We start from the raw sequence: 23252 nt of genomic DNA, 5'->3' as shown, positions 1-23252 counted from the left end.
ATGACAATGCGTCAGTACATTTGACAGGCGCACAGCTAAAGGCTCTGATCAATAATGCTGTCCAGGCAGCTATTGATCGTCAACATACTGAGTCTCAAGGCAGATCTGTGTCAAAACCACCCTCTAAACCAAAGACACACTCCAAACCACCCTCTGAACCCAAGAAAGATGACGACAAGCACTCGTCTACTGAGCACAGCGTTCACCGCGATAGAGAATATACTGATGCGTCCAGTGCTAAGGGTTGCACCTACAAATACTTTGTATCATGTAAGCCCCGTGAATTTACAGGGGAGAAGGGTGCGGTTGATTGTATCACCTGGCTGGACGAGATGGACACGATTGTGGACATCAGCGGGTGCGCTGAGAGGGACGTGGTTAAGTTTGTGTCCCAGTCATTCAAGGGCGAGGCCCTGGCGTGGTGGAGAGCTCTGGTGCAGGCTTCAGGTAAGTCTGCCTTGTACAAAATGTCATGGGGGGAGTTTATTACCCTCATAAAAGAAAACTACTGCCCTCAGCACGAGGTTGAGAAGATTGAGGCTGATTTTGTCTCACTGGTGATGACAAACCTGGATTGTCAAGCTTATCTGACAAGCTTTAACACTATGTCACGCCTGGTGCCATATCTTGTGACACCAGAATCAAGAAGGATTGCCCGATTCATTGGGGGCTTAGAGCCGGCGATCAAGGCCAGCGTAAAGGCTTCTAGGCCAACGACCTTCAGGTCAGTTACTGACCTCTCCTTGTCTCTTACACTTGATGCTGTCCGTCTGAGGGCACAAAGGAGCAAGGAGGCTGAAAAGCGAAAGCGTGAGGATGATACCTCACGAAAGTCTGGCAAAAAGCACCGTGGAAACGGTGAAGGCAAGAGAGGGTCGGAGGCAAAGAAGGAGGGGCAAGCTGATGGAAGACCTTACTGCAAGGTCTGCAAGAAACCTCACTCCGGGAAGTGTAGGTTTGCGTCTGGTTCGCAGTCGCAGCAAAGGACTCCACCCTGTGGGCTATGCAAGTCCAAGGAGCACAAAACAGTGGAGTGCAAGAAGATAAAGGACGCCACCTGCTATAATTGCAATGAAAAGGGGCACATAAAGAGTAATTGCCCGAAGTATGCCAAGAAGGCAGAAGAGACTAAAAAGACAAATGCGAGAGTTTTTCGCTTGGATGCAAAGGAAGCGGTCAAGGACGACAATGTGCTTACAGGTACATTTCTCGTAAATAATATATTTGCAAGAGTACTGTTCGATTCTGGCGCTGATAAGTCCTTTGTAGACCAGAAATTTTGCCAACTACTAAATATGCCAATCAAAACCCTTGACGTGAAATACGAAGTAGAATTAGCAGACGGCACGATAGAAACCGTCTCTACTGTTCTAGAAGGATGTGAAATATCCATTAGGAACCATTCTTTTCCTTTATCTCTACTTCCTTTCAAACTTGCGGGTTTTGATATCGTGCTAGGCATGGACTGGTTATCCCATAACCAGGCCCAAATCATTTGCGGCAAGCGGCAAATAGTTTTAAAGACTCCGAGTGGTGAATCTCTTACCATTCGAGGGGATACGCATTACGGATTGCCCGAAGACGTATCTATGCTGAAAGCTTCAAGGTGTTTGAACAGAGGCTGTGTAATTTACATGGCTCAGGTGATAATAGAAGAACCAAAGCCAAAGATCGAGGATCTTCCTGTCATTTCTGAATACCCCGAGGTTTTTCCTGAAGAACTACCTGGTTTGCCACCAGATAGACAAGTGGAGTTCAGAATTGACATCATTCCTGGAGCAGCTCCGATAGCAAGAGCACCTTACAGATTAGCGCCAACGGAAATGAAAGAACTGAGGACCCAGTTGGATGAACTGCTGGCGAAAGGTTTTATCAGACCTAGTTCATCTCCCTGGGGAGCTCCTGTCCTATTTGTAAAGAAGAAGGACGGATCGATGCGGTTGTGCATCGACTATAGAGAACTGAATAAAGTTACCATAAAGAATAGATATCCTTTACCAAGGATCGATGATCTATTCGATCAGCTGCAAGGAGCGAGCTACTTCTCAAAGATCGACTTAAGGTCGGGCTATCATCAACTAAGGGTCAGAGATGAAGATGTACACAAGACTGCATTTAGGACTCGCTATGGTCATTACGAGTTCCTAGTGATGCCTTTTGGGCTCACAAATGCACCGGCTGCGTTCATGGATCTCATGAATCGCGTCTGCAAGCCGTATCTAGATAAATTCGTCATAGTCTTCATCGACGATATCCTTATCTATTCTAAAAACCAAGATGACCACGAGAAGCACCTCCGTTGCATTCTCGAATTACTACAACGTGAGAAACTCTACGCCAAATTCTCGAAGTGTGAATTCTGGCTAAGAGAGGTTCAATTTTTAGGACACGTTGTGAGTGAGCGTGGTATCCAAGTGGATCCCGCTAAGGTGGAGGCAGTCATGAACTGGCAAGAGCCAAAGACGCCTACCGAAATCCGTAGCTTCCTGGGTTTAGCAGGATACTACCGGAGATTTATTGAAAATTTTTCAAGGATTGCTGCGCCCTTGACTTCCTTGACCAAGAAGAAAGAAAAGTACATTTGGGGCTCGAAGCAGCAAGAGTCCTTTGAAATACTGAAGCAGAAGCTAAGCAACGCACCTGTGTTGACATTACCGGAAGGTACAGATGAATTCGTAGTTTACTGCGATGCATCACATACAGGCATGGGGTGTGTGCTTATGCAGAAGGGCAAGGTGATTGCCTATGCTTCAAGGCAATTAAAGGTGCATGAAAAGAATTACACCACCCATGATTTGGAGTTGGGTGCCGTTGTATTTGCACTGAAGTTATGGAGGCACTACCTTTATGGTATTAAATTTGTGATTTATTCTGATCACAAAAGCCTCCAGCACCTGTTCAACCAGAAGGAGTTGAACATGAGACAGCGCCGTTGGATGGAAACCCTGAATGATTATGACTGCGAAATCAGGTACCATCCCGGCAAGGCGAATGTAGTCGCCGATGCCTTGAGCAGGAAAGAAAGGGTAAAACCCATTCGAATCAATGCCAAGAGCATTGAAGTTAAAAATAATTTGATTGAAAGGATTTTGGCTGCACAACGAGAGGCTGTGTTGGAAGCTAATTATCCTAATGAAAAGCTGGGAGTAACTGCGGAGCAGTTGACTCTTAGCAAGGATGGAATTCTTAGGCTGAATGGACGTATATGGGTTCCGATTTATGGAGGACTACGAGATGTTGTTCTCAAGGAAGCCCATAGTTCCAAATACTCAGTCCATCCTGGTGCTGATAAAATGTACCAAGACTTAAAGGCAAATTATTGGTGGATAGGCTTGAAAAAGTCTGTAGCCGCCCATGTAGCAAAGTGCTTGACTTGTGCTCAAGTCAAAGCCGAGCACCAAAAGCCGTCTGGCTTGCTACAACAGCCTGAGCTTCCCGAGTGGAAGTGGGAATGCGTAACTATGGACTTCATAACCAAGTTACCCAAAACCAGGAAAGGAAACGATACAATATGGGTCATAGTCGATAGGCTGACTAAATCAGCTCATTTTCTACCCATCAAGGAGACATATAGCTCCGATATGTTAGCCCAACTTTATGTTGATAAGATTGTAGCCTTACACGGCATACCTGTGTCTATTATCTCCGACAGGGATACTAGATACACATCTCATTTCTGGAAAAGTTTCCAGCAATCTTTGGGCACGCGTTTAAACTTTAGTACGGCTTACCATCCACAGACGGACGGTCAAAGTGAGCGTACCATCCAAACGCTAGAAGACATGCTTCGTGCGTGTGCGATCGATTTAGGTGGTAATTGGGATAAAAACCTACCCCTGATCGAATTCTCCTACAATAATAGCTACCACACCAGCATAAAGGCTGCGCCTTTTGAGGCATTATATGGTAGGAAATGCAGATCGCCTGTTTGTTGGGCGGAAGTAGGAGAGGTCCAATTATCGGGACCAGAGATTGTTTTCCAGACGACGGACAAGATTGTCCAGATTCGGGAACGTCTCAAGGCTGCCCGCGATAGGCAGAAGAGCTACGCTGATCCAAAGCGTAAAGATTTTCACTTCGAAGTGGGTGAAAAAGTATTACTTAAGGTGTCACCCTGGAAGGGGGTGATGCGTTTCGGCAAGAAAGGCAAGCTGAGTCCGAGATACATAGGGCCTTTTGAGGTCATTGAACGAGTCGGATCAGTTGCCTATAAACTAAACTTGCCTGAAGAGCTCAATGGAATTCACAATGTGTTCCACATCTGCAATCTCAAAAAGTGCTTCGCCGACGAATCGTTGGTGATTCCACACACAGATGTGCATATAGATGAGAGCTTAAAGTTTATAGAAAAACCTTTGTCGATTGAAGATCGACAGGTGAAGAAGCTTCGCAGAAAGCACGTACCGATTGTAAAAGTCAAATGGGATGCTCGTAGAGGTCCTGAATATACGTGGGAAGTCGAAGCTACAATGAAAGAAAAATACCCCTATTTATTTGAGTAAATCTCGGGTCGAGATTTATTTTAAGGGGGTGAGGATGTAACACCTCGAAATTTTTGTGTCCAATGATGTGTTAACACGTGTCATTTGTTTACATGTGGCATCTATAATAAATAAAGGACTAATTTTGACAAACCTTGAAAGTATATAAATTCGAGGGTTATAAATGTCAACAAGGGTAAATATACTGTATAGTATCCCTAAATAATGCTTAAACCTTCAAACGAATAAATTATAGATCGTACATAAATAAAACGCGGAAAAAAGTGAGAGATTACAAACTACAGGGGTTAACTGTGTCAACATGTTTAATAATACCTCTGAGTGACCCTTTAACGTTCCCAAGACTTTGTAACGGTATTATACCCTCACTAAAATAACATATATGAATTTCGCGAAGTTTCGATATGAAACGAGAAAGTTACGATCGAATTCGTAGAAGAAGGGTTAAAAGCGTCAACAGTGAAAGTTAAGGCTTTCCAAAATAAATAATAAATAAACCGGGGACTTAATAATGCGGGTAATTAACACGAGGCCCCTATCGGTAAATAACCGAGGGCCAAACCGCAAGGTTACCCCTTCAAAACCGAAAGGTCAGGCGAATCATTACGAAAGATTTCGTTATTAATGGCCAGATTCTGTAATAATTACAAAAAGATTTAAAAATTCAGAAAATATAACCTTAGGCGACCCGCGTGAAGTTTCAACATAAGTTGAGGCGGGCCGCGAGCCTCCTCTATTTCGCGTCTGATTTTTGAACTTTAGGCGACCCGCGTTAAAATGGCATGGAACTCCCATGCGGGCCGCGTAAAGTGCCCAGATGCAGAAAAATGGTAACTACTTGGCTTTTGGAACTTGTGAACGATCATACACATAATTATGGGGCATGGGCACCCTACAAATGACCCATACATGTAGGGGACAACTACCCATCAGCTCTGGACTGATAGTAGTGCTTGAAATGATCATGAGTTGCCTTCTTTGGCTATAAATAGCCACATCTTGTGCATTACCAATCACACAACTCAAAAACACTTATAACTGATCATTCAAGAGCTCTCTAGCTTTCCCTTCTGTTCTCTCATCAAGAGTTAACTTCTGTAAGTCGTTCATAACCATTTTGGCTTCACATTTCCATAGTTATAGCCTAAAAACGCAACCGTCGTAACTAACGGTTGTCATTGCAATATCTTGCAAATGATTCAGTCTTATGACGAATCAAAAATGGTTATGAGTTGGTATTTATGTGGGTATTAAACCTCTAAAATGGTTCCCCCTGATCACCACTCTAACTATGTCAATTATCGAGTCAAACGTGCGGTTAAAAAGTCAACAGAAAGCTATTTTAGCGATTCAAGCATAATCTGTAATGTATACGTTATGGAACCTGTTTTGACAATCATAAAATATGATAATAAGCATATAAACTTGTTTGCGCTCGTTTGAATCGATCATTTACTATATAGAACCGGTTCGGAGCCGAAAGTCGCAAAAGTTTGACTTTTGCTTTGACTTCAGTTCTGACCCGTTTTAGTAAGGTATAAATATACCTTAGGACTCTCTTAAGACCAGGTCACATGTTGGTATAAGCCTCTGTGGTCGGTTCATGAGTTATCCGAGTCTTTAGCGCATTTCCGTCATTCGCCTAAAAGTTGACCGTAACGGCCTTTTAAAATAAAAACAAGTATTTCGGACACGTGAATGGACCAAAACCTTGCTTGTTAAATTATAAGCATGTCCCTAAAGTTTCACGTCAATCCGAGGTCTAGAATGAGAGTTATGCTAAAAGGCGCACTTTTAAGAAAGTTTTACAATTAACGGCGCAATTAGCATAACGCCCATCTAACCCAAGTTTTCGTCACCAAAACTTTTACCCACTGTGGTAAAATAATATTTTGGGAATTTTAAAGATTTTTAATAATTTTTACCTTGCTCATAACCTGCGGTTATGGCTACGGTTCGGTAAATACCGAATATGCCCTTTTTGGCCAAAACGGGAGTTCTACAAGGTCTTTTGACCCGATTCCAGTTGCTACTGATTTTAAATAATAAATAAAGTATTTTAAGCTTTATAAGCTGTTCGGGAAACTCAGATTTCCTGTAGAACTCGAAAATCCCTTTTAAAGTCTTTAAAATGACCGAAAAGCCCCTACGGGGCATAATATAAACTTAAACTCGTTACGGGCATTACGGAAGGTATCCTACTGATACCAAAATACTTTTAAGGCATATTGACTTAGGAAATAAGCGTACGACTCTTATGGTTAACCGTTTCGCCTATTTGCGCACACGGTACGGCTCATGAAACTAGTTTTCGTGCAATAGCCGATATGGGTCAAATTATATTATTTGAACCCCAAAATCCAGAGTATGAACTATAAACCCATATAAAACAAGTCTCTGAACTTGTCGGATCCAAATCATACTCCATTCTCGGTTTTCGCCTTTTCGTGCGAATTAACCATATCTAAATATCGGAATCAACCGGTTTAAGCTACGGCTAATACAAGGACCGTTAGGATTCTAAGAGGTTAATTAAAACCTTCGTTCCAGATTAGGAGCCCCAGTAAAAGCTATCGGTGACTTGATCTAAATTAAGGATTAATACTTGCAAAGGTAAATACTTTTGACTTATTTCCCCTATATGGGCTTGGGTTACGGTATATTAATACCGCTTGATTGAGCATTATATTCATCCATCGCTTAGGTGGATAACTAAATAATATGATTGGCTCATTTAAACAGTTTTGTTGCTTATAAGCCTTTGGGGGGTTTAATGACCGTTGTCCCGGATATCCTCGGCATCATTTTACGAAATGGCCACGACCATCGACATCCCGGTGTAGGCGTACACCCGGTATAAAGTGTCGACATTAAAACTAAAAGACGTAGCCGTTGGTTTTTATACTACGGTTTTACGCAAACGTGGTGTGTCTATAAATCTTTAACCCGGCACGACCCGGGCTACTGAACGCATAAAAGAACATGTAAAACGTTCACAAGATCATTATGAATTTTCCCAAGTTATAAAAGAGTTTGTGCCTTGTGCATTCAAATCAATTTTAATAAACATTTTCAAATGTGTCAGTTGAATGTATTTACCAGTGTAAACTGACGTATTTTCCCCAAAAAGATTAAGTGCAGGTACCTAAACGTAATTGGCTGGTATTAGCTCCCTAGCGTCGGGATAAGCCTCGCAAGCTTGATTGCAGTATCTAATGGAACAATACTTTACCTTTATTTACGATCCACTGTGGATATTCAACTTCTGTAATACATTTTGATATTACAATCAGAGGTTGAAATTATATATTTAAATTATGCTTCCGCTGTGCATTATATAATTGTGTGGTTTGACTATATTGTTGCCAACATCGTCACGGTAATCCCCCACCGGGCCCACCGGTGAGACACGTGGAAAACGGGGTGTGACATTATGCGTATTTTGATCATAACTATTAGGTTTTAAATTGAGGCTATAGTATGACTAATGGGGGTCATGAGTCGAATGATGATTCAACGGCTGTATTTCTCTGCTATAGTTCTTGGTTTAAGGCTAAAATGAGTGTTAACTCCTGGCCAGGCTCATCTAATACTCATGATAACTGATTACTCGGCTAAGTGGGAGAATGTGAGATTAAATATATAATTATCATAATATTTAATCTTGTAGCCATTATAATCATTTATATTATATAGATCAAAATATATTAATAAGCTATTACTAATTAGTTGGTAATTGTTGATGGACCATATTACCCTTATTAACTAATTAGGTTTCCTCTTGGGTGTATATATAAGGAGATTATTAGAGAGTTAAAGGGTTACACAAGTTAGACAATTACACAATTCACACAACCCTCATAACATCATTCACGGCTCTCTCTCCTAATCGAAACCTCCCTAGTTTCGGTTCATCACCATCATAATCTTACACCTTAAGGAGGAACCAGATCATCTTGACAAGTATGTCAAACTCAATGGCTGTATCTCTGACTGGATTCTCTGTTGGCCTGTCTGCTGTAACAGGTATGTCATTCATGTTTTCCATTATGTTTAAACAGAACTGATCAACATTTAAATCATCAAATCAAGTTTTGTGCAATCATTCTAGTTTTTCGTAGTTAATTAGTTAAAACAAACTTGTCGGTATAATCCGACACCTCTTTCAACCAAACAATTAATCAAACTAAAACCATAGCAAGCTTCATAAAAGTGACATTCATTAAAACCAATCTTGTCCACGCGCAAACCACAAACTCTTCATGGTTCAACCCCGTACTACCACTAACTCATAGTTAAGGGTAAATCGGGTTTATAAATATTATCTTTGACCGGAGCGCGACACTTCGATCAATAATATTATTATGTGTTTGATTTACAAATTTTAATACAAGTATGGAAATGGAACTTGTTTTATTTTCTTAAACAAATTCATCATTCAGTTGAAATGATCCATAACCAAGGCACGAAAACTGACACATTAATATTTTTCAATAACTAAACATCATGGTTGTAGAAATTACTAGTCGGTCGGTGGAGTCGGGACTAGAGATTGATCAGGGATTAATCGAGATTGATCGGTGCCAAATCAGAATTTTTACAACCATGCTAAACATTTTGGCTTCAATTTTGTTTTCAATCCAATACATTTACTGAATTTTTTCAAACAGTTCAATAAATCTACTTAATTTTTTCAAACAAAATTGATAACAATCTATAAGACCATATGTAATGGGGCTTTATAAAGGCATGAAAGATTTTGATAATGCCCTGACACCATTACTCATGGGCATTATAGGGGCATGAAGAGTGAGGGGCATTTCTATAATAATGCCCAAAGAGAAGAAAAATAATGGAAAGTAATAAATGAAATGGGCTTTAACCATTACACCTTTTTTAAAAGGGCATTATGATGATGATGTGGTGAAAAATGCCCCTTAGTGGGCATTAACCATTACCTATGGTCTAAGTGAATGGAACTTGTTCTATTTTCTTAAACAAAGTCATCATTCAATTAATTTAATTCATCGATAACCACCTATAATAAAGACAAAACTTATATGGTAGTAGTTTTCAAAACCGAAACAAACCAAATCAAATCAAATCAAATCATGTCGTGTATAGACCTCTACTTTTATTCAAAAAGTCCACTCCAAAAACTGAAATTTTACAATCGGTAACATTTGCAATACCGTAGGTAGCAACCATGTCTTACATTATTTTGTCTTGAACTTGTAGTAAAACAAAATAACAGCAGCGTGAGTACTAGTGTACTTGCCTTTCAAAAAGAAAAAAAGAGTCCTAGTGTACCAACTCAGGAATAGTTTGAATTTACATTGTCTTAGCAAAGAGAACAAACAATTAACAGTTGGTTCGATTAAGGCATAGCCCATTACAAAATAAGAGCCGCGTGAGCACCACGCGCCTACCCCATCCCACCAATAGTCGTTAAAAAAAGCTCACTCGGCTGACGGCTGCTGTCTCAATAAACCCTAATGATTTAAATACACGTCTGATATTATTATTATTGTTATATGTTATGTTATTATTTCCATCTTTTCCACCCTTGTTCCTCTCAATCTTCAGTAAACCCTAGAAACCATTTCAATCGCACTCATGGATCTTTCAAATCTTGTTATTGTTCTCAAAGCAGCACTTAGCCCCAATCCTGCTGAACGCAAAGCTGCTGAAGACAGTCTCAATCAGGTATATTCATCATAATTACAAATATCATGTATTGATTACAGTTGACTGGAATTAGGTCTCATTTGTTGCTGATTTGATGTTCTTCGAAAGTCAAAATTCGATTCATGTGATGTGTTTGTTGTTTAATTATGATTTTTTTTGTATTGTATTGATTGTTTAATTTGTTTTGTTTTCAGTATCAGTATACTCCTCAGCATTTGGTGAGGCTGCTGCAGATTGTTGTAGATGGAAATTGTGATATGGCCGTACGCCAGGCTGCGAGTATTCATTTTAAAAACTTTATTGCGAAAAATTGGGCGCCACTCGATCCAGGTACATCATGTTTTGACTTGTATTTGATTCGAATTATTATAGCTGAGTGACAGTTTTAGATATATGCTTGGTATATAAAGCGCGCGACGACGCATCAAGCCACAAAGCGTAAAAGCTCACGCATTTCACAGGCTATGCAGTTAATCTCGGTGATATATCGGTTATATCGGTCCCCTAGTAGCATACCGGTCTCAAATATCGGTCAAAATATCGGTACCGATAATATCGGCGATATTGACCGATATAACCGTTATATCACCGATATTTGACCGATATCACCGATATTTGACCGATAAAACCGATATATCACTGAATTATCAGTGCTATACTGCTATATATATAAATTCTGCATTATATTAAAATTACCGATATCCCACCGATATCTCACCGAATAACCTATATCTCAAATATCGGTCCTTGACCGATATCCGATATTTTACCGCATTAACTGCATAGTTCACAGGCTGAGGCGCAATTTATTTTTGTAAATTTTCTATTAATTCTCATAGGTTTCTAGCATCCTATACCCAATATTTAGACACAAGTAAACACTATATATGGTTTAATACATAAATAACCTATATGTACAACATCTTGATGCACTAAACTTCCCCGTAGGAAAGTTCGCCTCAAGACCGCGCCTTAGGCACATCTTTTTAAACCAATGATCTATGGGCACATCAGTACCATGTAGTTGCCTGTGAAAACACATAAATAATAAATTACATCCGGAAACATAATGGACGCTTATGTGCCAGAACTTACTTTGCAATCTGTCAAATTTTTGATGCAATGTGTCATTGCAGAGGAACAATGCAAGATTTTGCCAAGTGATAAAGACGTGGTAAGGCAGAACATTCTTGTTTTTGTAGCACAACTTCCTCCATTGTTGAGGTAAAAATGGTTCCTTGAGGGTTTGCACATGTTGTGTTGGTGTTCCCTGTTTGTAGTGAATGCGGTTGTTATGTTTATTTACAGGGCACAATTGGGTGAATGTCTCAAGACAATCATACATGCCGATTATCCTGAGCAATGGCCAGGTCTTTTGCACTGGGTGACACATAATTTGCAAGATCAACAAGTTTATGGAGCTCTTTTTGTGCTTAGAATTCTAGCTAGAAAATACGAGTAAGTACCTTGTCTATGAATTACCATATGTGGGTTAGAGTGCCACATATACAGCTGCAAATGGGTGCCGGTGCAGCCTGACCGACATATGCTATAATAACTTTTTGTTTGATAAACCAGATTTAGTTGTATTTGGATTTATGGGTGCTGAGGCAGAAGATGTTGGATGTGGTTACTTTATTGTGATCATGACCACTTCTATATGAGCATTTGCAATGTTTCTTAGCTTTTGATTGTTGTGGCTGATCTTTTGGTGTGTGTTTTTTTTTTGTTTAAAATTAGGTTGATGATGTAATCATTCTATTTGATTTTCTGGACGTCTACACGCCACACCAAATTTTGTATTTTTTAAAGTTTCTAATCTGGGTACACAATACAAACACGAATACATACGTCTATCGTATATCTCTTTGTTCATTATGCAATAATCTATCTGACCATCTGGAATTTAAACATCGTCGTTTGTAGTTTAGCTGTTTTTTTCTTACACATTCCCTTGTGCTAACAACACTTAACTAGTTCGGTATCACATAATAATTTTCTTTATTGTTTAATTTCATATGTCAGTAAAACAGTTAATCCTTAACTTGCCTTTTTTTGTAATTGTTAACATGGTAGTCTTAGAAATCCTGCAGCATAATTGGTTTGATATCTTCATATTTATATCGATATAATATATATATGTGTGGGCCATCGGGGGGCAAAAGAGAAAGTGCACTAATTTTAACGTTATTTTACTAATTTCGTGAAAATAACGTTAAAAGCTGAGGACGGTTAATCATGCATCATGTGGTGGCGTTGATAGCTGAAAGACAAAAGGGTACATACACTAATCGGTCTTTGTCCCGATTGCTGAGTGTTATGTGCCTTATGTCCAAGGCTTGATGCAAAACTACTATCGAGCCTGGGGTCTCACTGGAAGCATCCTCTCTATTCCTATGGGGTAAAGGTAAGGCTGTCTACATCTTACCCTCCTCAGACCCTACCTTTGCTTTGCTATTGGTGGGATTTACTGAGTATGATGATGATGATGATGATTTATATCGATTATTAATCGTTGCATTGCAAACAACTGCGGTTTGGTACTAATTTGTCACCTGCAGATAGAATATTCTAGGGATTATTCTTCACTACGTGAAGCTGCTTTGAACAATGAGATAGATTATTCGATCCATTTACTATTTCTTTATATGTTTAGTTGTCGTCAAATGTTTCAGTGAGGAATTATATTTTTTATAGGCATGTGCTTCTGAATGTAACTTAGTCCTTTCGCGGTACATCTGATACAAACAGTATACCTTATATTTTGTCATGGATATACTGAACTTTTGTGTATTAATCAATTTAATCAATTTTTTATTATGTCATTGCTTGTTTGATCACTTACTGCAAATTGTCTTAAGTATGCTGTGTTTTGATCAATACATGTATTTGACTTTGTATTTGTAGATTCAAGTCAGATGAGGAGAGGATTCCAGTTTATCATGTTGTCGAGGAGACATTTCCTCATTTGCTAAATATATTCAGCAGGCTTGTTCAGATAGCAAATCCTTCGATTGAAGTAGCAGATTTGATTAAACTCATCTGCAAAATATTCTGGTCGTCCATTTACGTAAGTAACAATATTGACATATTCTTATAAAATATTCTATCCGAGTATCCCCTACAGCAAAAAGATTCAATGCTGTCACATAGTTTTAGCATAGATATTCATGTGGTATTAAATGATGTTCAGCTGGAGATTCCTAAGAAATTGTTCGACCCAAACGTGTTCAATGCTTGGATGGCTCTGTTCTTAAACATGTTGGAGAGACCCGTTCCATTAGAGGGTCAACCCATTGATCCAGAGCTACGCAAGTCATGGGGATGGTGGAAGGTGAAAAAGTGGACAGTTCATATATTAAACCGCCTCTATACTCGGTGAGTTAACGCGTGTACATTTCATCAAATTTCTGACTTATGAGACAGGTTTCACTCTCACTTATATTCCTCTTATCTTAGGTTTGGAGATTTAAAATTGCAAAGTCCCGAGAACAAAGCTTTTGCTCAGCATTTTCAGAAAAATTATGCTGGAAAAATATTGGAGTGTCATCTCAACTTGTTGAATGCAATCCGAACTGGTGATTATTTACCTGACAGAGTCACCAACCTTATTTTGCAATACTTGAGCAACAGGTGTGCTTCATATAATTGATTTAATCACATAATTCGTTTCTTATGCTGCAATGTTAAAAGAACTTTTCATCTCTGCTGCAGTATTTCTAAGACTGCATTGTACAATTTGCTCCAACCGAGACTTGATGTTGTTCTTTTTGAGATAATCTTTCCACTTATGTGCTTCAATGACAACGATCAAACACTTTGGGAAGAAGATCCACACGAGTATGTGAGGAAGGGTTATGGTGAGTCATTCACATACGATTGCTCTTCATGTCCATTTAAGACACATATAAATTTGCGTATTTTTTGCAGATATTATTGAAGACCTATACAGTCCTAGGACTGCAGCAATGGACTTTGTGAGTGAGTTGGTAAGAAAACGTGGAAAAGAGAACCTTCAAAAGTTCATATTATTCATTGTGGAGATTTTTAAGAGGTATCCAATCTGCTATAAGCCTATAACACACACACACATATATGTAGGGTAGGGATCCTAAGAGAAACACGTGGTAATTTAGAACCGTGAGAACCTTTCTGGACCACACATTTTCTCTATGCCAATTTTTTTACCGCTAATTTTTAAGGGTTTTTTTCTTTTTTCTTTTTGGAATTATACACATGTGTATATTGTCAATTTTTAATTATACACGTGTATATTGAGTATTGACATTGACAATTTGTAATTATACATGTGTATATTATCAAACATATATGTACGTTACTTATTCTTTGATTTTAAACACGTATTTGCACATATGTACACGAGAAAAAACATGGTCAGAACCATAATCTTCCTTTATCAAGTATAGGTGTACGATCTTTATTTTTCAGTTTTAAACACGTATATAAAAAATTGACAATATACACGTGTATAATTCCAAAAAACAAAAATATTTTTTTTCCCTTTTTTTGCATTTTTGTTTAGGAAAAATGTGTGGTCCAGAATTGTTCTCATGGTTCTCAATTACCCTAGTGATCCTCACACGATCCTAACCCTATATATATGTGTGTGTGCGTGTGTGTGTATTGCATATGCTAAAAAGCTGCAAGTGTTTTTAACAATCATGTTGTTGTTTTCTTGATTAGATATGAAGCGGCATCAATTGAGTTTAAGCCTTATCGACAAAAGGACGGTGCGCTTCTTGCCATCGGAGCATTGTGTGATAAATTAAAACATACTGAACCGTATAAATCTGAGCTTGAGCCCATGCTAGTGCAGCACGTTTTCCCAGAGTTTGCGAGTCCTGTTGGCCATCTCAGAGCAAAGGCAAGTATAATAGTTTATTTTATGTTTCTTTGCCATTCTATCAAGTTATCAATGTGCATTTCTACTTTATGCATAGAAGTATTTACTAATATGTTGTAGTATGGTGGAAACCTTATTCTTATGATAACTATTTCCGAATGCTAGGCTGCATGGGTTGCAGGGCAATATGCTCATATTAATTTCTCCGACTCAAATAATTTCCGTAAGGCGCTACAAAGTGTCGTTGCTGGTATGCGTGACCCTGAGCTTCCAGTTCGTGTTGATTCTGTTTTTGCATTGCGTTCTTTTGTTGAATCTTGTAAAGGTAAATGCAAATGCACAGCTAGTTTACCCTTCCGTATTTTTGTTTGTTTTAGTAAACATCTAGAAGGTAATTAGACTGGATCATATTTCTATAATTTGCAGATCTAAGCGAAATCAGGCCAATTCTTCCACAGTTACTTGATGGTATGTACTTCTGATTCATATCATTGAATCGGTTATAATGTTATATTCATTCACATGTTTTGTTTTTAGATTTCTTTAAGCTAATGAATGAAGTTGAAAACGAGGATCTGGTGTTTACCCTCGAGACAATTGTTGATAAGTTCGGAGAGGAGATGGCACCCTATGCTCTCGGCTTGTGCCAGAATCTGGTAATATTTGAAAATGTCAAGTGCACTTGCGGCTACTTTCATTCTGTCATTATAACTTGCTATGTCAATGCTATATCGTTAGGCTGCTGCATTTTGGAAGTGTATAAATACTTCTGAAGGTGATGAAGAAGCAGATGATCCTGGTGCTTTAGCAGCTGCTGGTTGTTTACGTGCCATTAGTACTATTCTTGAATCAGTAAGCAGGCTTCCTCACCTCTTTGCTCACACTGAGCCAACTTTACTACCAATAATGCGTCGCATGCTTACAACTGATGGCCAAGGTAACATTATCCTCTTTTTACAAAATTGTAACTTCATCTGCTTCATTTTTTTCATAGCTCATTTACAAACTCCATGCAGATGTTTTTGAAGAAGTTCTTGAAATTGTATCTTACTTGACCTTTTTCTCACCGACAATATCCATGGAAATGTGGAGCCTTTGGCCGTTGCTCTTGGAAGCTCTTGCTGACTGGGCTATTGATTTTTTCCCGAGTATGTCCCCTCGTTTAAAGAAAGACTCTATTGCATCACACGTACTATAATATGTTTTATTTAGTTCTTTGTTATTTATCTTTTTTTTATCATAAAAGATAAAGTATATATCATTGATTCATACTTGCCAAGTTACATCAGAACAGAAGGTAGACAGGCAACAAGCTGTGCCGCCACCGGCGGCCACCCCTTTCTGAATTGCAAACCCTAATCTACCAAAGACAAAACCCTGCCCCCTTGAGGCTGAACAATTGCTGTAGATGACACGTTGGACCCTGGACAACTATTTATCTTTTTTTTTTCTCTATTGTTACAGATATTCTTGTCCCACTGGACAACTATATATCCAGGGGTACAGTGCATTATCTGACATGCAAGGAGCCAGACTACCAACAAAGTTTGTGGAATGTGCTTTCCAATGTATGTACCTTTTCGACAACTATACGTGTTTTATTTATAAAGTGCGACTCCAAGTTCACTCTAATTTTCTAATTACCTTTTTCTTTGTTGTGTTAGATAATGAGTGATAAGAACTTGGAGGACAACGACATTGAACCTGCACCTAAGCTAATTGAAGTGGTGTTCCAGAACTGCAAGGGCCAGGTGGACCACTGGGTTGAGCCATATATCAGACTCACCGTCGAACGCTTGCGTTTTACGGAGCGACCATACTTGAAATGCCTTCTGGTGCAAGTTGTAAGTAACCGAATTCTTTACATTTGTGGAACTTTAAACAACCTTGGGTTTGTATAGGGGACACCATCTGAGATCGGTATCTTAAACGCAAGATATTATTTTTAACAATTTGCTTCTTGATCTTAGATGTGTGTATGTTTTGCAGATTGCTAATGCTCTTTACTATAATCCATCTTTGACACTCAACATATTGCAAAAGCTTGGTGTCGCTACAGAAGTTTTCAATCTTTGGTTCCAGATGTTGCAGCAAACTAAGAAGAGTGGTGCTCGCGCCAACTTTAAGAGGTAAACATGTCCCTTAGAACGTTAATTTTAGGATTTTGCATGGCGTTTGTTATGAGATGTTTCTAACACGATCCGGGTTCGCTCGGGATCACGTTTCCAACCACCACAAATTGAAGCTTACATGCTGAATAGAACCTTACCTGTTAAGTCACTGACGTAATAGAGAAGAAATGGTGGCTAATCGAAGCTTACCTGCTGAATCGTAGATAGAAAGGTCTGTCGGCTAATATTTAGGTTTAGATATTTAGATGGAGCGACCAGGGAAGCGAGACAAGAGGTCGATTGATTTAGTTATAAAAAAATTAGTTTACGTGACCGCTGATTGTTAGGGTTATAAAAGTTTTTACTCTTTTTTTCTTATTTACACCTTTTCTTTTAACTAAATTCATAGTTGTCAATAGCGACCGCTATAGCGCGCTATGTAGCGAGGCGACCAAGTGTCGCTATTTGAGTCATACGACCAACAGCGTGAATAGCGACGATTAGTTTTTTTATGTAAATTTGCAATTAGATATAGCTATAAAATAGCTGGATTTATAGGTTTTTGTTAAATATACATGTAAAATAGCATATATAGCAAGGTATTTTGATGTAATATACATTTAAAAATTTTCAAAATTCTTTTTCTAGTGTATCGCTATTTATAAAATAGCGGTCGCTATTCTCTATGTAACATATAGGTCCCTTGTCGCTATTCGCTATTAACAACTATGACTAAATTACAGTTTCATCCACTGGTTATAGTTTTTATCAAAATTAACCCTAGACTTTTACATGTTAACGCACCAAGATCTTGTACATATGTTGTATACATAAGTTATTTATATATTAAATCATAAATAAAGCTTATTTATAGCTAAATATTAAGTTTAACCGGTACATCATACCACATTATATGGTACATCGTACCGGAGCGATCCGAAATGAGCCTACCCCCTCTCATACCGAATTTTAGGGACCTAGCGAATTGCGACCCCGTTCCACGTTCCTGTACCAAAGCGTACAACGAACCATGTGACTATGCTTATAACTAGAGGTGACAAAATATGTTAGTCAGGCAGGTTGGATTAAATTTAAAAGGACCAATCGTTGTATGATTGTTGTGACCTGAAACGCTTTTGTCTAACATTGTAAATTAGCTTTATATTAAAATAATGTCAAGTATAATTACCAATGCTGTAGTATTTCGGTCATAAAACATATATTTTGAATATGATGATTTAGAAGGTTTCATGCTTCACAAGTACACTTTGAGAGCATTTCGCTATGTTTGTCCCATTTTGTTTTTGGTTTTTAAGATATAAAAATGGCCACGCCAGAAATATCACATCTACATGGATTGGAGCGTAAAGTTGCAGCTACTGATGTCTGTGTTACGTTTCTTACAGGGAACATGATAAGAAAGTGTGCTGTTTGGGCTTGACATCTCTACTCACTCTTCCTTCCGATCAGTTACCAGGGGAGGCCTTAGAGCGTGTATTCAAAGCAACACTTGAGCTGCTTGTTGCCTACAAGGATCAAGTAGCAGGTGCTATTTTTGTATTTTATCATGCATAATGAGTTTTTTTGGTTTTATAGATCTACATATCTCACTGTAGTCTTATGTCTTTATGCTTAGAAGCTGCAAAGGACGAACCGGAAGATGATGATGACATGGACGATGGTTTGGAAACAGATGATGATGAAGATGATATGGGAGATGATGCAGAGGATGGCGATGACGCTGATAGCTTGAGACTTCAGAGACTAGCTGCACAGGTTTGTCATTAGTGTACCCAAATAGACGAGACAAACTAAACATGTTATAATAACGAATCTGATGTATTTGTTGGTGCACCAAACATGTATACAGGCTAAGTCATTCCGCCCAGCCGATGATGATGATGACGACTCCGACGACGAGTTCAGTGATGACGATGAGTTGCAATCACCTATTGATGAAGTCGATCCATTTATATTCTTTATGGATATAGCAAAAGGTGAATTGTGTACACGTGCACATGCTTGTCATAACATATGCTTTTCTTTTCTTTCTATCATGATTTTTAGCAACCATGTGGGCTGACACGGTATTGCTTGTTGAATTGATTGTATAAGCCATGCAAGCTTCAGATCAAGTGCGGTTCCAGAATTTGTCCCAGACGCTTGACTTCCGTTATCAGGCACTTGCAACTGGTGTTGCTCAGCATGCCGATCAGAGACGAGTGGAGATTGAGAAAGAGAAGTTAGACAAGGCAAACGCTGCAGCAGCCGCCTCGTGAAACTTTTAGATTTTGCTTTCTATGCCCTCAATTTTTTGGTTGTCCGCGTCATTGGAGATTTTGGCTTTAGCAGTCGGTCATTGGCGACTACCTTAACGTGCATTGAACAGAAGTCGCCTGAGTTTTATCTAAAGTGTGGGTTATGAGTCGAGTCATAAGGCGTGGCGTGTCTATGGAAGATGATGCCTGATCTTTGTAGTTGTCCAGTCAAAGTTCCTTGAGGCTGGGGTACATAGTCTGGATTCCCGAGTGTTCTTTATTGTCTAGGTTTGGTTTGGTGGTATTTGAGCCGGGAAATGTTTGCTGGGTCGTGTCTGGTGACCATGAAACATTTATTCATTACTTGGATACATGTTATTCATCAGAAGTTGCTGTACATTCAAAAGGTTCTATTGGTATTTTTTACTTGATAATGTGTGGTGGAATAGAATTTCGGTGTTATTTGCTTCAAGTGTTATTTATTGTTAAGCATAGATAATGCATTTTTGCGCATAAACGGGAAACTGAAACTAGCATTAGAGAAATATAACTGCTATCAGCTAACTCAAGCTACTCTAATATGTTCCCGCAAGCTAAACAGACACATCAACATGTAGTTTGGACTTGAGGTGGAAGACAACCCTCAAAACATCCGCAAACTACAGTAGTATTCGTGGTTAACAAGTGTAGCTTTTGTATCATTATTATGAATTCTACACATGCTCTTCCCATATCAGACCCGTATACCGATTTTGTCACTCACCTCTCAAATTTAACGTGTTCTGTAATTCTAAAACATCATTTTCATGCTAACATTTTACTACCAAAATTCCGTAACTTATTTACATTCTACAAAACGAACACTCCCTTAGTTCACAATATATGATCATCGGTAAATCCATCCCCAACGACAGGGAATTCTACACTTCCTAATTAAGTATTAATAACAAACATTAGCAATTACAGAATTTAATCAGTTTTTTATAAATTTATGTGTGTGATTAACAGTTTTAACACATTTGTAATAAAGTTTGAAATTTTCTTGTAAACTTCAAATGATTATATATCCAGTAACTTAAACGTATAAATAATTAAATCAACTTAAGTACCATATATGAACCACAATCTAAAACTTTAATCATTTAATATATTTGTGAATAAAAGATCAATAAAAATAAATCTAACAGCAACTAAAATTATGATGACTTTATTGATTCAGTTAATAGTTGGCCATGCAGAAAGAGACAAAACTGAAAACCATAAGAGTCTTGTATATTATTCATCATCTTACAATACTCAGATTAGAGACTAGTCGTTGAAAAAATATATTCATATCTTTATTGATTATTTATTTTTATTATTGATTATAAGAGATCCACTTGGATTTGAAGGAACTTATATAACAATAAAAACTATATTTATCGTTCATTATAAGTATTAAAATTAAATTATTATTATTTGATTCTAAAAATTGGGATTCGAAAATCTAACACAATCTAACACAAGTTGCTTGTAGATGGTCATCGTCCATCTAGTGAACTAAAGGAGCCAGTGTCAATGTCATTATCAGTGTTAATGTCTATGTCAAGACCTTCAAGTTCGGTTTCCGGTTCAGATGGGTTCCAAGGCTCGGCTAGATACGAGAGAACATTGACTACTTGGCTCAGGTTAGGCCTCTTGTGTGGTTTAAAAGCACAACAATGAGCAGCTAGTTCTGCCACTGCGCTCACACTGGCTAGAGTTTCTTCATCAAGATCAACGGTCGGATCAATTGCCTTTCGGAAGCTAACTTCATCTTTGTACATTTGCTGGAACCATTTCGCCAATGGCACACTTTCCTCTTGCTGTGTTGTGCCTCGTGCCCTCCTGCCCGTTATCAGCACCATTAGGATTACCCCAAAACTGTACACGTCAATTTTGGTCGATACCTCGCCCATCTCTAGTAGAATCATACCCAAAACTATTAGTTTTTTTTTTTTTTTTTTTTTTACAAATAAACAATATCAAATTTAAATAACCAAAAAAGGATGACTACCTGCATATTCGGGAGCGAAATACCCAAAAGTTCCGGCTACCTGTGTCACGAACGAATCTTCCCCATGTGGTGCGGGTCGAGCAAGTCCAAAGTCTGCAACCTTGGCCCTCATATCATCACCAAGTAGGATATTGCATGGCTTAAGATCTCTATGAATAAAACTTTGTTGTGCTAAACAATGCAGATACTCGACACCTCTAGCAACATCTAAAGCAATCATCAATCTTTGTCTCCATTCGAGCGGTTTCAAACCATGTTTTTTCCAGTCAAATAAAAACCGAGCAAGCGTCCCTTGAGGCATATACTCGTACACAAGAAGCATCTCGTTTGCATCAAAAGAGTAGGCTCGAAGCGCCACCAGATGGCGATGTCTAACCTTGGTCAGAACAGAAACCTCGGATTTAAACCCATCAAGACCACCCTTATCAATCCATTCGGTCCGCTTAACCGCAACCTTTGTTCCATCTTTTAAGTCTCCCTTGTAAACAGTGGCGGAGCCTCCTCTACCAAGTATATTATCTTGGCTGAAGTTGTTGGTGGCCTTTTTCAAATCGTGGATTGAAATTACCATATTGCCCTCATGGGTTAAGGTTTCATCGAGTCCACCAAAACCATCGATCTTAATCTTAAGTTCTTTACATGAATCCGAATGGGAGGGATGAATCAACGTAGAACACTTACGTTTAAGTTGGTACACACAAACACCTACTAAACACATCAAAAACACCACGAACACACCACCAACTAATTCTGCCATGGTAGACCACTTCCAACCACCACCGGTAGCAACCGCAGCAGCAGACGGAGCAACGCTAAGATTAATGTCTATCAAACTAGAGGTGGGTTGAGGACGAGCGTAAACCATTGTTTTTACAGAAACGAGAGAGACGAGGAACAGAAGAAAGTGTACATTCTTCGCCATTGTCGAAGATCACCTTGAATAAAGGGTTTTCTCTGCGCTTATAATACGGAGATGAAGATGAGAAATAAGGAAACTGAGGACGTATATTAGGAGACTGGATTAAGAGTTGTACCTTTTTATTTTCTTTTTCAAGTTTTTTGTTATTTTTCTTTTATTTCAAGTATTCCAACTTATAAAAATTAGGAAACTGAGGACGTAATATATTACACTTTAAATAGAAAAAAGATAAAAATATAGAAACTTATTTTTTAATAAATAATAATATTTTATATAAATTCAGTTTCCCTTGTACTAAATTTTATCAAATACTGAGCACTATTTCAATAAGGTTTTAAAAGCCGGTTGAACCGGATGCCTGAAGCTTGTTCACCATGAATCATATCGGTAAACTGAGGGAACAGCAAGAAAGTTGTACCGTCGGTAAATTGGGTTATACTAGTTTAAACCGGTATATTAGAACCGGACTAAGGTTAAAATTTAGACTTTTAATCTTTTATGGGCTCAAAAAGGTAACGATTTACGTTCTTAGGAAAACATAGCGCCCACAATGACAAATCTAGATAGATCATTGGATTTTCTTTTTATTATGGATTAACTTTTGGAATATTATTTATTGTGGAATGATGTACTTGTTAAATAACAATTCAATATTGATCTTTTTTTATGATATCTTTTATATTTTTATTATTTCTCATTTGGTGTTTTTATATTTTTCATTGGTCTTGTGAGTTGTGGTTGTGGTTATGGAACTCTTGAATTTGTGAAGAGTATTTTGTGGGCTTATTGAAGTCGCTGGGCTTGTGAAGAGTTAGTGGGCTTGTGGCTTTGAAGTCGGTACTATATAAACAAGAGATAAGAGATATCTCACATTA

The 23252-nt window shown here is 38.4% G+C and overlaps 2 protein-coding genes across 3 annotated transcripts; one reads left to right on the top strand and one right to left on the bottom strand.

Moving 5' to 3' along the window:
* Positions 1-9872: 9872 nt before the first annotated feature.
* Positions 9873-19895, top strand: LOC110910947 (importin beta-like SAD2). Of its 2 annotated transcripts, none has more exons than XM_022155521.2 (22): positions 9873-10208; positions 10385-10520; positions 11327-11414; positions 11499-11648; positions 13098-13260; positions 13384-13568; positions 13650-13823; positions 13905-14050; positions 14121-14244; positions 14895-15075; positions 15220-15379; positions 15481-15522; positions 15592-15710; positions 15793-15991; positions 16071-16202; positions 16519-16622; positions 16719-16898; positions 17044-17183; positions 18572-18711; positions 18802-18941; positions 19036-19162; positions 19281-19895. In XM_022155521.2, the coding sequence occupies exons 1-22, from the start codon at positions 10119-10121 to the stop codon at positions 19442-19444; spliced, it is 3084 nt and encodes a 1027-aa protein (XP_022011213.1). In that variant the 5' UTR covers positions 9873-10118; the 3' UTR covers positions 19445-19895. The 2 variants fall into 2 exon arrangements, with proteins under 2 accessions (XP_022011213.1, XP_022011214.1); XM_022155522.2 differs by having other exon boundaries at positions 9881-10208; positions 18805-18941.
* Positions 19896-20932: 1037 nt separating this feature from the next.
* LOC110909452 (receptor protein kinase TMK1) lies at positions 20933-22421 on the bottom strand. The gene is made up of 2 exons (XM_022154400.1): positions 21459-22421; positions 20933-21362 (listed from the first exon to the last, which is right to left on the bottom strand). Exons 1-2 carry the CDS (start codon positions 22378-22380, stop codon positions 20944-20946), a joined length of 1341 nt encoding a protein of 446 aa, XP_022010092.1. The 5' UTR covers positions 22381-22421; the 3' UTR covers positions 20933-20943.
* Positions 22422-23252: the final 831 nt, after the last annotated feature.

This window comes from Helianthus annuus, chromosome 15 (assembly GCF_002127325.2).
Source record: "Helianthus annuus cultivar XRQ/B chromosome 15, HanXRQr2.0-SUNRISE, whole genome shotgun sequence".
Taxonomy (NCBI): Eukaryota; Viridiplantae; Streptophyta; class Magnoliopsida; order Asterales; family Asteraceae; genus Helianthus; species Helianthus annuus.
The sequence above is the reverse complement of the archived record's forward strand: the minus strand, read 5'-3'. Positions and strand labels throughout refer to the sequence as shown.

Excerpts from the sequence above, each read along its gene's own strand:
- LOC110910947 (XM_022155521.2), top strand. The coding sequence starts at position 10,119 with ATGGATCTTTCAAATCTTGTTATTGTTCTCAAAGCAGCACTTAGCCCC. Across the intron at positions 11,649-13,097 it reads ATTCTAGCTAGAAAATACGA|ATTCAAGTCAGATGAGGAGA; the intron begins GTAAGTACCTTG and ends TTGTATTTGTAG. Across the intron at positions 15,711-15,792 it reads TCGGCTTGTGCCAGAATCTG|GCTGCTGCATTTTGGAAGTG; the intron begins GTAATATTTGAA and ends CTATATCGTTAG.
- LOC110909452 (XM_022154400.1), bottom strand. The coding sequence starts at position 22,380 with ATGGCGAAGAATGTACACTTTCTTCTGTTCCTCGTCTCTCTCGTTTCT. Across the intron at positions 21,363-21,458 it reads TTTCGCTCCCGAATATGCAG|AGATGGGCGAGGTATCGACC; the intron begins GTAGTCATCCTT and ends TGATTCTACTAG.